Source organism: Oryzias latipes, chromosome 7 (genome assembly GCF_053564925.1).
Source record: "Oryzias latipes strain Hd-rR chromosome 7, Olatipes_Hd-rR_3.1".
In the NCBI taxonomy this organism is placed as follows: Eukaryota; Metazoa; Chordata; class Actinopteri; order Beloniformes; family Adrianichthyidae; genus Oryzias; species Oryzias latipes.
Window position 1 is genome coordinate 36732812 of NC_136243.1, and position 17608 is coordinate 36750419.

The window sequence follows — 17608 nt, forward strand, 5'->3', positions numbered from 1 at the left end:
AACACACCTGCAGAATAAACAAACCTGAGACAGAAACACACCTGAGACAGAAACACACCTGAGACTGAAACACACCTGAGACAGAAACACACCTGCAGAATAAACAAACCTGAGACAGAAACACACCTGCAGCAAAAACACACATAAGACAGAAACACACCTGAGACAGAAATACACCTGAGACAGAAACACACCTGAGACAGAAACACACCTGAGACAGGAATACATCTGAGACAGAAACACACCTGAGACAGAAACGCACCTGAGACAGAAACACACCTGCAAAAGAAACACACCTGAGACACAAAAACACCTGAGACACAAACACACCCGAGACAGAAACACACCTAAGACAGGAACACACATGAGACAGAAACACACCTGCAGCAAAAACACACCTGAGACAGAAACACACCTGCAGCCAAAATACACATAAGACAGAAACACACCTGCAGCAAAAACACACCTGAGACAGAAGCACACCTGAGACAGAAACACACTTGAGACAGAAACACACCTGAGACAGAAACACACCTGAGACAGGAATACATCTGAGACAGAAACACACCTGAGTCAGAAACACACCTGAGACAGAAACACACCTGCAAAAGAAACACACCTGAGACAGAAACACACCTGAGACCGGAACACACCTGAGACAGGAACACACCCGAGACAGGAACACACATGAGACAGAAACACACCTGCAGAAGAAACACACCTGAGACAGAAACACACCTGCAGCAAAAAGACACATAAGACAGAAACACACCTGAGACAGGAACACACCTGCAGTAGAAACACACCTGAGAGAGAAACACACCTGCAAAAGAAACACACCTGAGACAGAAACACACCTGCAGCAAAAACACACCTGAGACAGAAACACACCTGCAAAAGAAACACACTTGAGACAGAAACACACCTGCAAAAGAAACACACCTGAGAATGGAACACACCTGCAGCAGAAACACACCTGACAGAAACACACCTGAGACAGAAACACACCTGCAAAAGAAACACACCTGAGACAGAAACACACCTGCAGCCAAAATACACATAAGACAGAAACACACATAAGACAGAAACACACCTGCAGCAAAAACACACCTGAGACAGAAACACACCTGCAGAATTAACACACCTGAGACAGAAACACACCTGAGACAGGAATACATCTGAGACAGAAACACACCTGCAGAAGAAACACACCTGCAGAATAAACACACCTGAGACAGAAACACACCTGAGACAGAAACACACCTGCAGAATAAACACACTTGAGACAGAAACACACCTGAGACAGAAACACACCTGCAAAAGAAACACACCTGAGACAGGAACACACCTGCAGCAGAAACACACCTGAGACAGAAACACACCTGAGTCAGAAACACACCTGAGACAGGAACACACCTTCAGCAGAAACACACCTGAGACAGAAACACACCTGAGACAGGAACACACCTGAGACAGGAACACACATGAGACAGAAACACACCTGAGACAGAAACACACCTGAGTCAGAAACACACCTGAGACAGGAACACACCTTCAGCAGAAACACACCTGAGACAGAAACACACCTGAGACAGGAACACACCTGAGACAGGAACACACCTGAGACAGAAACACACCTGCTGAAGAAACACACCTGAGACAGAAACACACCTGAGACAGAAACACACCTGCAAAAGAAACACACCTGAGACACAAACACACCTGAGACACAAACACACCCGAGACAGAAACACACCCGAGACAGAAACACACTTAAGACAGGAACACACATGAGACAGAAACACACCTGCAGCAAAAACACACATAAGACAGAAACACACATAAGACAGAAACACACTTGCAGCAAAAACACACCTGAGACAGAAACACACCTGCAGAAGAAACACACCTGAGACAGAAACACACCTGAGACAGAAACACACCTGCAAAAGAAACACACCTGCAAAAGAAACACACTTGAGACAAGAACACACCCGAGACAGAAACACACCTGAGACAGGAACACACCTGAGACAGAAACACACCTGCAGCCAAAATACACATAAGACAGAAACACACATAAGACAGAAACACACCTGCAGCAAAAACACACCTGAGACAGAAACACACCTGAGACAGAAACACACCTGAGACAGAAACACACTCGAGACAGAAACACACCTGAGACAGAAACACACTCGAGACAGAAACACACCTGAGACAGAAACACACCTGCAGCAAAAACACACCTGACACAGAAACATACCTCAGACAGAAACACACCTGAGACAGAAACACACCTGAGACTGAAACACACCTGAGACAGAAACACACCTGCAGAATAAACAAACCTGAGACAGAAACACACCTGAGACTGAAACACACCTGAGACAGAAACACACCTGCAGAATAAACAAACCTGAGACAGAAACACACCTGAGACAGAAACACACCTGAGACTGAAACACACCTGAGACAGAAACACACCTGCAGAATAAACAAACCTGAGACAGAAACACACCTGCAGCAAAAACACACATAAGACAGAAACACACCTGAGACAGAAATACACCTGAGACAGAAACACACCTGAGACAGAAACACACCTGAGACAGGAATACATCTGAGACAGAAACACACCTGAGACAGAAACGCACCTGAGACAGAAACACACCTGCAAAAGAAACACACCTGAGACACAAAAACACCTGAGACACAAACACACCCGAGACAGAAACACACCTAAGACAGGAACACACATGAGACAGAAACACACCTGCAGCAAAAACACACCTGAGACAGAAACACACCTGCAGCCAAAATACACATAAGACAGAAACACACCTGCAGCAAAAACACACCTGAGACAGAAGCACACCTGAGACAGAAACACACTTGAGACAGAAACACACCTGAGACAGAAACACACCTGAGACAGGAATACATCTGAGACAGAAACACACCTGAGTCAGAAACACACCTGAGACAGAAACACACCTGCAAAAGAAACACACCTGAGACAGAAACACACCTGAGACCGGAACACACCTGAGACAGGAACACACCCGAGACAGGAACACACATGAGACAGAAACACACCTGCAGAAGAAACACACCTGAGACAGAAACACACCTGCAGCAAAAAGACACATAAGACAGAAACACACCTGAGACAGGAACACACCTGCAGTAGAAACACACCTGAGAGAGAAACACACCTGCAAAAGAAACACACCTGAGACAGAAACACACCTGCAGCAAAAACACACCTGAGACAGAAACACACCTGCAAAAGAAACACACTTGAGACAGAAACACACCTGCAAAAGAAACACACCTGAGAATGGAACACACCTGCAGCAGAAACACACCTGACAGAAACACACCTGAGACAGAAACACACCTGCAAAAGAAACACACCTGAGACAGAAACACACCTGCAGCCAAAATACACATAAGACAGAAACACACATAAGACAGAAACACACCTGCAGCAAAAACACACCTGAGACAGAAACACACCTGCAGAATAAACACACCTGAGACAGAAACACACCTGGGACAGAAACACACCTGAGACAGGAATACATCTGAGACAGAAACACACCTGCAGAAGAAACACACCTGCAGAATAAACACACCTGAGACAGAAACACACCTGAGACAGAAACACACCTGCAGAATAAACACACTTGAGACAGAAACACACCTGAGACAAAAACACACCTGCAAAAGAAACACACCTGAGACAGGAACACACCTGCAGCAGAAACACACCTGAGACAGAAACACACCTGAGTCAGAAACACACCTGAGACAGGAACACACCTTCAGCAGAAACACACCTGAGACAGAAACACACCTGAGACAGGAACACACCTGAGACAGGAACACACATGAGACAGAAACACACCTGCAGAAGAAACACACCTGACAGAAACACACCTGCAAAAGAAACACACTTGAGACAGAAACACACCTGCAAAAGAAACACACCTGAGACACAAACACACCCGAGACAGAAACACACTTAAGACAGGAACACACATGAGACAGAAACACACTTGCAGCAAAAACACACCTGAGACAGAAACACACCTGCAGAAGAAACACACCTGAGACAGAAACACACCTGAGACAGAAACACACCTGCAAAAGAAACACACCTGCAAAGAAACACACTTGAGACAAGAACACACTCCAGACAGAAACACACCTGAGACAGGAACACACCTGAGACAGAAACACACCTGCAGCCAAAATACACATAAGACAGAAACACACATAAGACAGAAACACACTTGCAGCAAAAACACACTTGAGACAGAAACACACCTGCTGAAGAAACACACCTGAGACAGAAACACACCTGAGACAGAAACACACCTGCAAAAGAAACACACCTGCAAAGAAACACACTTGAGACAAGAACACACTCGAGACAGAAACACACCTGAGACAGGAACACACCTGAGACAGAAACACACCTGCAGCCAAAATACACATAAGACAGAAACATATATGAGACAGAAACACACCTGCAGAAGAAACACACCTCAGTCAGGAACACACCTGCAGCAAAAACACACCTGAGACAGAAACATACCTCAGACAGAAACACACCTGAGACAGAAACACACTCGAGACAGAAACACACCTGAGACAGAAACACACCTGCAGCAAAAACACACCTGACACAGAAACATACCTCAGACAGAAACACACCTGAGACAGAAACACACCTGAGACAGAAACACACCTGCAGAATAAACAAACCTGAGACAGAAACACACCTTCAGCCAAAATACACATAAGATAGAAACACACATAAGACAGAAACACACCTGCAAAAGAAACACACTTGAGACAGAAACACACCTGCAAAAGAAACACACCTGAGAAAGGAACACACCTGCAGCAGAAACACACCTGACAGAAACACACCTGAGACAGAAACACACCTGCAAAAGAAACACACCTGAGACAGAAACACACCTGCAGCCAAAATACACATAAGACAGAAACACACATAAGACAGAAACACACCTGCAGCAAAAACACACCTGAGACAGAAACACACCTGCAGAATAAACACACCTGAGACAGAAACACACCTGGGACAGAAACACACCTGAGACAGGAATACATCTGAGACAGAAACACACCTGCAGAAGAAACACACCTGCAGAATAAACACACCTGAGACAGAAACACACCTGAGACAGAAACACACCTGCAGAATAAACACACTTGAGACAGAAACACACCTGAGACAGAAACACACCTGCAAAAGAAACACACCTGAGACAGGAACACACCTGCAGCAGAAACACACCTGAGACAGAAACACACCTGAGTCAGAAACACACCTGAGACAGGAACACACCTTCAGCAGAAACACACCTGAGACAGAAACACACCTGAGACAGGAACACACCTGAGACAGGAACACACATGAGACAGAAACACACCTGCAGAAGAAACACACCTGACAGAAACACACCTGCAAAAGAAACACACTTGAGACAGAAACACACCTGCAAAAGAAACACACCTGAGACACAAACACACCCGAGACAGAAACACACTTAAGACAGGAACACACATGAGACAGAAACACACTTGCAGCAAAAACACACCTGAGACAGAAACACACCTGCAGAAGAAACACACCTGAGACAGAAACACACCTGAGACAGAAACACACCTGCAAAAGAAACACACCTGCAAAGAAACACACTTGAGACAAGAACACACTCCAGACAGAAACACACCTGAGACAGGAACACACCTGAGACAGAAACACACCTGCAGCCAAAATACACATAAGACAGAAACACACATAAGACAGAAACACACTTGCAGCAAAAACACACCTGAGACAGAAACACACCTGCTGAAGAAACACACCTGAGACAGAAACACACCTGAGACAGAAACACACCTGCAAAAGAAACACACCTGCAAAGAAACACACTTGAGACAAGAACACACTCGAGACAGAAACACACCTGAGACAGGAACACACCTGCAGCCAAAATACACATAAGACAGAAACATATATGAGACAGAAACACACCTGCAGAAGAAACACACCTCAGTCAGAAACACACCTGCAGCAAAAACACACCTGAGACAGAAACATACCTCAGACAGAAACACACCTGAGACAGAAACACACTCGAGACAGAAACACACCTGAGACAGAAACACACCTGCAGCAAAAACACACCTGACACAGAAACATACCTCAGACAGAAACACACCTGAGACAGAAACACACCTGAGACAGAAACACACCTGAGACAGAAACACACCTGCAGAATAAACAAACCTGAGACAGAAACACACCTTCAGCCAAAATACACATAAGATAGAAACACACATAAGACAGAAAAACACCTGCAGCAAAAACACACATAAGACAGAAACACACCTGAGACAGAAACACACCTGCAGAATAAACAAACCTGAGACAGAAACACACCTGCAGCAAAAACACACATAAGACAGAAACACACCTGAGACAGAAACACACCTGAGACAGAAACACACCTGAGACAGAAACACACCTGAGACAGGAATACATCTGAGACAGAAACACACCTGATACAGAAACGCACCTGAGACAGAAACACACCTGCAAAAGAAACACACCTGAGACAGGAACACACCTGCAGCAAAAACACACCTGAGACAGAAACACACCTGAGACAGAAACACACCTGAGACAGGAACACACCTGCAGCAGAAACACACCTGAGACAGAAACACACCCGAGTCAGAAACACACCTACAGAAGAAACACACTTGCAGCAAAAACACACCTGAGACAGGAACACACCTGAGACAGGAACACACCTGAGACAGAAAAAACACCTGAGACAGAAACGCACCTGGAACAGAAACACACCTGAGACAGGAACACACCTGAGACAGGAACACACATGAGACAGAAACACACCTGCAGAAGAAACACACCTGAGACAGAAACACACCTGCAGCAAAAACACACCTGAGACAGAAACACACCTGCAGCAAAAACACACATAAGACAGAAACACACATAAGACAGAAACACACTTGCAGCAAAAACACACCTCAGTCAGAAACACACCTGACTCAGAAACACACCTGCAGCAAAAACACACCTCAGACAGAAACACACCTCAGACAGAAACATACCTGCAGATAAAACACACCTGAGAAAGGAACACACCTGCAGCAGAAACACACCTGAGTCAGAAACACACCCAAGACAGAAACACACCTGAGACAGGAACACACCTGAGACAGGAACACACATGAGACAGAAACACACCTGCAGAAGAAACACACCTGAGACAGAAACACACCTGCAGCAAAAACACACCTGAGACAGAAACACACCTGCAGCAAAAACACACATAAGACAGAAACACACATAAGACAGAAACACACTTGCAGCAAAAACACACCTCAGTCAGAAACACACCTGACTCAGAAACACACCTGCAGCAAAAACACACCTGAGACAGAAACACACCTGCAGCAGAAACACACCCAGTTCTCTGATACATTCAATGGTTTGCATACATTGTTAGTACACTACAAATCCCACGTTTCATTGTCAACTTGTGTGCGTGTTGGAAGCTCAAGAGCAGGTGTCTGTTCCTCTGCAATGAAGATGAAGTTCTTCACTCAGTCCTGAGGATGTGAAGCTCATGCCTCTCTGACTCATAAGGACAATTTTTTATAAATTATCGTTTGCTGATCACATTCCTTTTGGGATGTAAATCATTTTTCTGACTTTAAGGGATGTTACAATGGTGAAGGTTCTTCATATCTGGACTGGAGTTCTCTTTCAAAGGAGGCGGTAACCTTCAGATAAATTAGTTATGTTTATTTGGCCACAGAAGCAATTACATGCAGAGATGGAAACTGTAAAAACCCTTATCATGTCTCTGACATTTCGTTTACCTATGGAGTGTAGTTGAAGCGTTGGTAAGTTCCAGTGAATTCCTTCACAAACCAAAAACTACTAAGGGTAGACCCAGCTGAACTGCCCATGTCACCTTAATTCTTTTTAAAAGCAAGAGAAGCATCAAACGAATGGCAAACCAAGACATGGACCAATGTTTGTGCAAAATACGGTTACTAATGCGAGATATAAATATGCAACAGGTTCTATTTGTAGAAATGGTCAGACTCCATGGCCAGAAATCTCTTTAGTCACATGAGACTTCTGGAAAGTAGTGAAATTTACTAGAAAAACAATCCCATGTGTGGTAGAAGGACTTTCTGCCACTGGAAACATTTTGGTTCTGTGGCGACAACACAGTCGCAGTGTACAGAGTGAATCATATAGAGTTAATGTTCTTGATACACCAATGTAATCACAACACACAAGGTCCACCATGCTTTCTTCACATTGCCAAATAAGAAAGCTGCTGGCCTTGATAGTGTATCTACAGAGTACATATGGTTTGCTAGTGCTAAGGTATTTTCAAAACTATCCGTGTGTTTTAAACTTTTCTCAATCATGGACTTTTACCAGACTCCATGGTAGCTGTCATGTTAGTTCCAGTGATAAAAAACAAAGCTGCTCAGACAAATACAGACCAAAAGCTCTGGCTAGAATACTGTCAAAACTCTTTGAAATACCGTAAATTCCTGACTATAAAGCGCACCCGATTACAAGCCGCACCCACCTATTTCATGTTTGACCACTTTTATACATACACAAGCCGCATCGGAGTACAAGCCGAATGTATTAGGCAACATTGTCATCATGACTAATCACGTCCTGCCTCCCAGAGTAAGTGTGATTCATTAACACACTGTGGGAGGAGACAGCTTTGCCTCAGGCTCATGTATTTGAGTACACCCACATCTGCCAAACAGCATGGACCTCTATTCTGTTCACAAGTTCCTCAGTTATGTATTTTTTTATTTTATTTTATTTTTTTAGTTTTTTTTACTTATTGACAATTTAGGTATCATACATAAAATTACAAACAGTAACCATATAATCAACATCACATCCCTCAGTTATGATGAGGAAATTTACGTCCGCGATTCCCCATTTCCCATGAGTCTTAGGGGCTAAAGGCGGGGCCAATGCCCGGCTCGCCACACTGTTGTACGTGTTTAAGAATGAGCAAGTATCAGCAGTGCATGGAGGGGTGAACGGGTACAGCTCTCCTTCCGCTTATGTTGCGGCAGCGTTATGGGAGTAACAGGGCTGGTTAAAAAACACACCAGTAAAATAAAGCAGCGGCGACTGAAAAGCGCGCGCCTCAGAGCGATACGTGCGCCTCAGTGCGGCGCGTGCGTCAGAAGTTCCCTTCCACAACAAACACTGTTGCTCCGCGGACGCCTCTGCGCTCCGTCCGTCCGCGCTTCGTCCCCATTGCGTCGGTGGACGGAGCAAATCGTGTCTGTGCAGAGCAATCGGACTTAATGCTGTACGTTTTGTGTATGAGGGGCGGATGCGTTGTTACGTGTGGGAGCCTTCAGACTGCCATCGGCCCCGCAGCTCTACGAGCAGCAGGAGAACATGTCTCCAGCTCACACGGAGGCTGTGAGCTTTTCAATGCAAAATTCCGCTCAGTCCTTAGAAACCGTAAAAACGACCACGTCGATTTGTGTTTCCAGTCGTGTCCCGACAAAATAAAGGCTGATGTTATTCCCACATATTCACGTGCAGCCAGCCGAGTCACTGTGACTCAGAGGTAAATTCACTCCATGCGCTGTTCCCTCCGTCACGCAGCAGAGCGGCTTTTCCAAACCCGTTGGTGATGGTGGATTTTTTCACGCTGCTTTTAACGATTGCTTTTAACTTGAAAGCTTCATCATATTGTAGCGGCGATCACGTGCACGTTGGATCTAATGGCACCAAAGGATTCTGGGATGCGGCTGGGCATGCGTGTTTCGTTTTGTTGAACCGTGACTGAAGTGTCTAAGACCTGAAGTCAACTCCATGCTGTTTGGCTGCTTAGAGGTGTGTTGAAAAATAAATGACTTGTGCTTGGTGTTAGATGGAGAATTCAAACCATTCACTGCGTTAGAAAATACGTACATGGCGGCCGCCAATTAAATCCATAAATTAGCCGTGTCACTGAATAAGCCGCAGGGCTGTAGGCGCAGGAAAAAAAGTAGCGGTTTATAATCCGGAAATTACGGTAATCCTGCTGGATCAGATCAGTTTGTAAAAATGACAGATTATCCGTTTGAGTTTAAAGAAGAGTTTGGTACTCACATGTGAAAATATGCTCTTAAAGAGATAAACACAACAATCTAAATTCTTCTGCTTTTTGTGTTTTTAAGATGCTTCTAAAGCACTTTACATAGGACCTCAGTGGAAATTATTTAGCAAATTGGCAGATAGGTGTGCCTAAATGTGTTATGTTCGGCATTTATCTGCACAGGTTGAGACATTTAACACCAGCCTGGTGTGAGATGGTGGGGGGTGGGGATTCTTCCTCCTATTCTCTTTATTTATTTATTTTATTTTTATTTTATTTTATTATACTGTATTTATCCCACAATGGGAAATTTGTTCTTCGCATTTGACCCATCCCCTGGGGGAGCGGTGAGCTGCAGCCGAGCCGCGCTCAGGAGGCAGTAGCGTTAAGGGTCTTGCCCAAGGGGCCTCACTGGGTGATGTTAATTGCTCGCCATTGATACGGCAATTTCCCCATTATTATTGTTCATTCCACGCCAGGAATCGAACCCTGGATTCCTGCGTCTCTCACCTTGCCAACCGAGCTACCCAGCCGTTTGAACTTGGTTGGATGAATGTCTTTCAAACTGAAAGCCTGTCATATGGGCTGTGTGTGATCTCATTATCAATCATTTAATGTATGCTGATGACATAGTTGTGTTCCGTCCAAGCACTGCTGGTCTTCGACAGTTGCTAAATGTCTGTTCAGCTTACGGACTTGATAATGACGTTACATTAAATGCAGGAAAAAGCATGATTGTGAACCAGAATGCCACCTTCCCAGGTTTGTATCTAACAGATTCTGTTCTTGTGTGTTCTGATGAGGCCACGTGTCTCTGGCGTGTGATCTCAGGAAAGGTAAAATCAATCAGATTGTGAATTTCCGTTCTGAGATCCATACAGTAGTTTGGTGGTGATATTCTGATGAATCAACAATCAGCTGACCTGCTGAGTGTTTCTTTCAGGAGGAGCTTTTTCCTCTTTTAAACTCGTAGAAATGGAGTTGATCATGGGAGCGTTTTAGATGTCGGGATTTTCCTCGGGGACTTCCTTCTCAGGTTTCATCTCCAGGCGTTTGGGATTGACCCTGAACGGCGCAGCGGCGGCATCAGAGAGGGCTGTGGGGGGAATGTCAGGAGATGCTGCTGTTTTTCTCACCACCTACCTCTGTGTGTGGGCTACACCCCCCCCTCGTGAGATCCAGTTGGAACTGGAAATTTCTGGCCGGCGCTGGCTGCGTGCCCACTCCCACAGGCCCGGCTCCGGCAGCAGCCCTTACGGAGTGTCTGGCTCTGGGAGGAGAAAGTGAGAAGAAGGAAACAAACAGCCTGGAGAGCTGAGATGGACAGGGACCAGTTAGGAGGCGGAGTTTCCTCGTTAAAACAACGCCTTCTGTTTTCAGACTGAGGCTAAGCTTCATTCATTCAGTCGAAAGCATCAAAGATGTTAAAAGCATCTCTTCATATCAAATAACAGCTCTGCAAAAACCCTGATTAATTCAAACCAAATCAGATGAATTAAACCGTATTTCTGGATGTTTTCTGATTAATATTTATCATTTTATTTATTAAACTTTCCTTTAGTTCTGATCCCACTGATTTATTATTTATTCTTCTTTCTTTTTTTCTTTAATTCTTGAAAAAAACAGTTGCATATGTCTCCGCCCTTGCTGAATATTTAACCCCACCCCTCACTCACCTCAGCACCAAAAGCACCACCAACCTTCTGCTTTCCTCTCCACGGCGTCCATCTTCACCTCAGTGTTGGACAGTACTCCTCCTTCTGTCCTCGTCCGTCGTCTTTACTGTGTTTGGCCGGAATCTGAGGGGAAGGACACCCAGCTTTGTGGCGGGAACTAAAAACTTGAATGAATGAACTTTAAAATGACAAAAAACAAGGGTGACAGAAAAAACTGACCACCAAGAACTGAAAAACAGGCACTTCATACGCTGAGGGGACCATCAACCTGAACCTGGTGCAACTCATACAGAATGTGACCAAAACCTGACATATCACTGAAAACACAAACTAAAGTCCACAATCACCCCCTACAGCTTTTTGATCACATCTGCCCATTGTTCTTCGTCTACCCACCTCCAAATGTTTCCATCTCACTGTCGCCGGTGACTGCAGGAGTGCTCCAAGGCTCTGCTCTGGTTCACCTTAACTTTCCTCAAATATAAAAAAAACAATAAACTGAACTTCTCTTGTGGACGCCAAATCTCTCTGTCAGTATTGATTACTCTCTCTCTCTTTCTCCCGCCCAAGGCGAAGTCTGTGGTCTCAGTCTGCCTCAAAGCTTTCTGTTGCTCTTCCTGGAAGGGGCGGGTCCTCACTTTGTGACATCACACTGTGAGGTCCCTCTCGTTTTCGTGGATTGGGAGGGGCCGGTCCTTAGAGAGCAGGGTTTCAGAGGAATGCTCAGAAATGTGTGAACGCACCAAAATACTGCTGATAAAAGTGAGGAAGGACATAGGTCCTTGAATTATGGGCCGCAGCAGTGACTAACTGCAAGGAGCGAACGAGAAAAACGACAAATGTACAAAAAAGCTCTAAAAAGAGGAAAGGACAGACATGAGCAGTGTGAAGGAGAAGACAAAATACACACAGTCCCTGTTTCATTAGCAAAGACGACTAATTGGAATTTTTTCTTTTCTTCTTTCTTTCTCCGCCTGTAAGCTAAAATTTGACATGCGGGAAAACTCATCAAAATATGCACACGCCTAGTACCTGCTGAACATTGTCAGCAACCCCCCCACCCCCTTTCAAAGCGAAGACATCATCATTGAAACGTTAAACAATAAATGGGGCGAAAACCGCTAATGAAGCCAAAAATACATCTCAAAATTCACTAACCAAAACACGTGTTGGGGATATCCAAAGGAAGTTTTCATAGAAGTAGGTTTAGAGGCCGTCATCTGGACGTTTCACCTCTTACCCCAGAGGCTTTGACCATTCCAGTACAGAAAGCTGAGTCCAGATGACAGCCCTAAACCTACCACTATGATGGAAGCAACCTGGATGAATGAGAGGCTTCACAGACAAAGGAAGTTTTGTAATTATTATGGGATGGTCACACCGCCAATGGCTTGGAGGCCATTTTGTGGCAAATTGGGAAGTTTTCATGTTTTTCAACAATAAAGGAAAAGAAAACTGTTTCCACCACATGCAGCCAGCTCGAGTCAACAGCCAACAGAGAAGTTTTGTCGACCTCTGACCTCTAGAAGAGGCCGCCATCTTGAACTTGAAAAACCCCTTTAGTACCAGCTACAAATTAAAGTTTGTCCTATAGGGACCTTCACTCATCGTCTCCTAATTTCTTGGACATCATTGGGAAGCTATGGTGGGAAAAAAAATGTGAAATTAGAAGTTGTAAAATTATTAATTGTGTTGGCATGGTGAGCTCGCAAAAGGGACATTCTCCTGTTACTTGAACATTTGTTTACGGAATATTGTAAAAACTGTAATGCATGGATCCCTGGCTACACAGGATATAAACATGTTAGGAATGTGGGCGTGGTTAGCAATAAACCTCTGTTGCCAAGGAAATCCAAAGGTTTACTTTTGTCAATTTTTATGAAACTCACACTCTGTTCGGTATCCCCAGACAACCAAAAAGTAGCATAGTTGCCATGGAGATGAAGCCAACAGAAAAGCTGCCATTTGGAAAAAAATTTTTTTTTTACATCAATTAGTCACCCCCCCCCCCCCTCTCAGTGAGATTTCTATCAAGGCTGTGAAGACGGGGGGGCAGGTAGCGCCGGCAGGTCATTCAGCGCCGCTCCCGGCTTTAATTATAATTATTCCTGTTTGCATCATCAGTTTTTATTTGTGTAACTTTACACAATCTGAGAACGAGCACATTTGGACATTTAAATATATGTTCACAAAATCACATTGTGTCTTTTTAATGGCCTTAGACATTTTCATTCATTCATCTTCTAAACCCGTTTTGTTCTCTTTCGGGGTCACGGGGCTTCTGGAGCCTTTCCCGCCCACTTGTGTGTGAAGGTGGGGAGGGGGGCATCCTGGACAGGTCGCCAGTCTGTCGCACACTTTTTCATTTTTTCTTAAAAATTTAAGAGTTCTTTGGAAACAGCATTTTCTTCCCAGCCTCTACAAAAAGTGGGATCTTTTCTTTTCTGTGTTCCAGTGATTCCAGTTCCAGCTCAAGTGATGACTCTCCAGCGCGGTCAGTGCAGTCTGCAGCCGTCCCAGCACCCTCAGCTCTTCCTTTAATCTCACTGGACAAGGATGAACCACGGAAAAGCTTTGGCATCAAGGTCCAGAATCTTCCTGTGCGCTCCACAGGTAATTCGCTCAGAATAATATGAAAATAAATGTGAGATAAATAAATGTGAACGGTATCTTAAGCATATATGGAGTGTCAAAAGAAGTATGCAAAGCTGTCCAAACAACAAACAAACCTCAGCTATCTAATCTCAGAGATCTGACCTGCAAAAGAAAAGGGAAAAGCAGCGGCAAACGCTGACAGACACAGGAGGAAACGTGTGATAGGCAGCTGTCCCGACTTCTATAGAGAAGCAGACAGGTTGTACTCGTTCTGTGGGTCAGAAGAACCGTTCTGGATCTGATACCTTCTTCCTAACTTCTTCCTTCTAGTCCTCATGTTTTTAAAGATAGTTTTTCTTTATGGCATGTTATATAAGTTATTAACTGACCAATCAGATGCCTCAGTAAAAGCATGTGGGTCTGACGACGAATGTCTAAGGCGTTTGATTGACAGTTTTTGGGTAGCCAATGGCAGCAGACTTCACCCATGAAAGCCCTCTCCTTCTTATTGTGACGTTCTTTTTTGAGCGTTCAATGTTCCCGTGTGTCTCCAGCTCCACACGGATGAACCAGGAGGGAAAAACTATAACAAAGTAGGAATACAGGTTAACAAATGCAAACTCACCGTTGGGAAGGTTCTCTCTCAACGCCGTGTACAATTCTCCTGCGCCGCGTTATTGACTGTAGAATGGGAGAGCGGGGTTTCCATGACACAAATGCAAAAAACTACCGACATTCCAGAAAAAACACAACTTCACTGTTTCCATTAAACCATAATTATGTGAATAAACACAAACCAACTCACACCATAAGTCCTTCATAAACACGGATGTGAGCAGTATTTAGATTTACAGCAGATACCTTCATATTTCTGTCTGTGTGTGTCTCATTACAATGCATGGAAGACACGGAGGATGTTTAGAGATCAGATTGATTTCTTTTAAAAAGTTCTACAAAAGCATCAGTAACTACGTCTCCATGTCTGGTTCATGACATCATTCATTCTTTCTGCTTCTGTGTCTCTGAGACCCACATTAGCTCAAGAGGGAAAAATAGAAACAAGACTCAAACTAGAGGATCTTTTTATAATAGTCTTGATGAAAAGAAGAATAATATCATAAGATTTAGGAGGCCCGAGCTGGCTGCCTTTCCGTCCCGCAGCGGCGCTCTGTCTGCTGCCAGCCAGCCGCCCGGGTGCCGGCATAGCCAGCAAACGGACAGAGAGGTTTCAGCAAAGCCCCCTTCCTGAGGCCTGGAGTTCGGCACGGTGCTTTTAAAGCTGCTTCATCAGCTTGTGTCCATATGTAAAGAATCAACATGTATCAAGTCTTGTCATTTTAGTTTAAATGAATAAAATGGTTCCAATCACGGTTAGTCAGGAAGGAATGAAAGTAAAATGATCTCGTCTGCACTTAGTAATCTTCTGTTGCACCCTAATCTGAACTTTAACACACAGTCATTTAGAATTAAAGTGCAGCAAGAAAAAGAAGAATAAAATGAACTCTGTATGACTCAACAGTGGAGCACGTCTTCCACAACATAGCTTAGAAGAAATGCAGGCAGGCAAGTGTTGACACTTTAACACAGGTTAAATACTTAAATAAGCATATATATATATATATACAAATATATAAACATATACATTGGAATGTGCTGTTGCAGATTTTATCTGTGCATTTTAGAGTTGAGGGCTGTTATTGCCTTGGGAAGAAATATGTGAATGTGTGTGTGTGAATGTGTGTGTGAATGTGTGTGTCTGAATGTGTGTGTGTGAGTGTGTGTGTCTGAATGTGTGTGTGTGAATGTGTGTGTGTGAGTGTGTGTGTCTGAATGTGTGTGTGTGAATGTGTGTGTGAATGTGTGTGTCTGAATGTGTGTGTGTGAGTGTGTGTGTCTGAATGTGTGTGTCTGAATGTGTGTGTGTGAGTGTGTGTGTCTGAATGTGTGTGTGTGAATGTGTGTGTCTGAATGTGTGTGTGTGAATGTGTGTGTAAATGTGTGTGTCTGAATGTGTGTGTGAATGTGTGTGTGAATGTGTGTGTCTGAATGTGTGTGTGTGAGTGGGTGTGTCTGTGTGTGTGTGTGAATGTGTGTGTGAATGTGTGTGTCTGAATGTGTGTGTGAGTGTGTGTGTGAATGGGTGTGTCTGAATGTGTGTGTGTGAATGTGTGTGTGTGAGGGTGTGTGTCTGAATGTGTGTGTGAATGTGTGTGTCTGAATGTGTGTGAATGTGTGTGTGAATGTGTGTGTCTGAATGTGTGTGTGTGAATGTGTGTGTATGAATGTGTGTGTGAATGTTTGTGTCTGAATGTGTGTGTCTGAATGTGTGTGTGTGAATGTGTGTCTGAATGTGTGTGTGTGAAGGTGTGTGTCGGGGTGTGTGTGTGAATGTTTGTGTCTGAATGTGTGTGTGAATGTGTGTGTGAATGTGTGTGTCTGAATGTGTGTGTGTGAGTGTGTGTGTCTGTGTGTGAATGTGTGTGTGAATGTGTGTGTCTGAATGTGTGTGTGAGTGTGTGTGTGAATGGGTGTGTCTGAATGTGTGTGTGTGAATGTGTGTGTGAATGTGTGTGTCTGAATGTGTGTGTGTGTGAATGTGTGTGTCTGAATGTGTGTGTGTGAATGTGTGTGTGAATGTGTGTGTCTGAATGTGTGTGTGTGTGAATGTGTGTGTGAATGTGTGTGTGAATGTATGTGTCTGAATGTGTGTGTCGGTCAGGGAAGACCCAGGACACGCTGGAGAGACTACGTCTCTCTGCTGGCCTGGGAACGCCTCGGGGTCCCCCCAGAGGAGCTGGAGGAAGTGGCTGGGGCGAGGAAAGTCTGGGCATCTCTGCTTAGACTGCTGTCCCACGACCCGGTCCCAGATAAGCGAAGGAAGATGGATGGATGGATGGATGACAACACACATTTTTTTACATTTTGCATCAAATAAATAAAATAGTGTTGATATTTCCTGCCTTTACTGGCAGATTCACCATTACTGCTACTTCCTGTTGTTTTAATGAGCTTGGAGAAAACATCCGCATGCACCTGCCCACTTGACTTTTAACCAATCATGACTGCAAATGCACGCCACAACTTTTACTAAATAACTATGACTGCATTGTA

The 17608-nt window shown here is 44.3% G+C and overlaps 1 protein-coding gene across 5 annotated transcripts in view; it reads left to right on the forward strand.

The window, feature by feature from the left end:
- The window catches only part of spen (spen family transcriptional repressor), a 103344-nt gene that overhangs the window by 73254 nt on the left and 12482 nt on the right, over positions 1-17608 (forward strand). For all 5 annotated transcript variants that reach the window (XM_078949753.1, XM_078949754.1, XM_078949755.1 and 2 more), the window contains exon 4: positions 14358-14515. In XM_078949753.1, coding sequence (XP_078805879.1) covers positions 14358-14515 — 158 coding nt within the window. The remainder of the gene's footprint in view (positions 1-14357; positions 14516-17608) is intronic.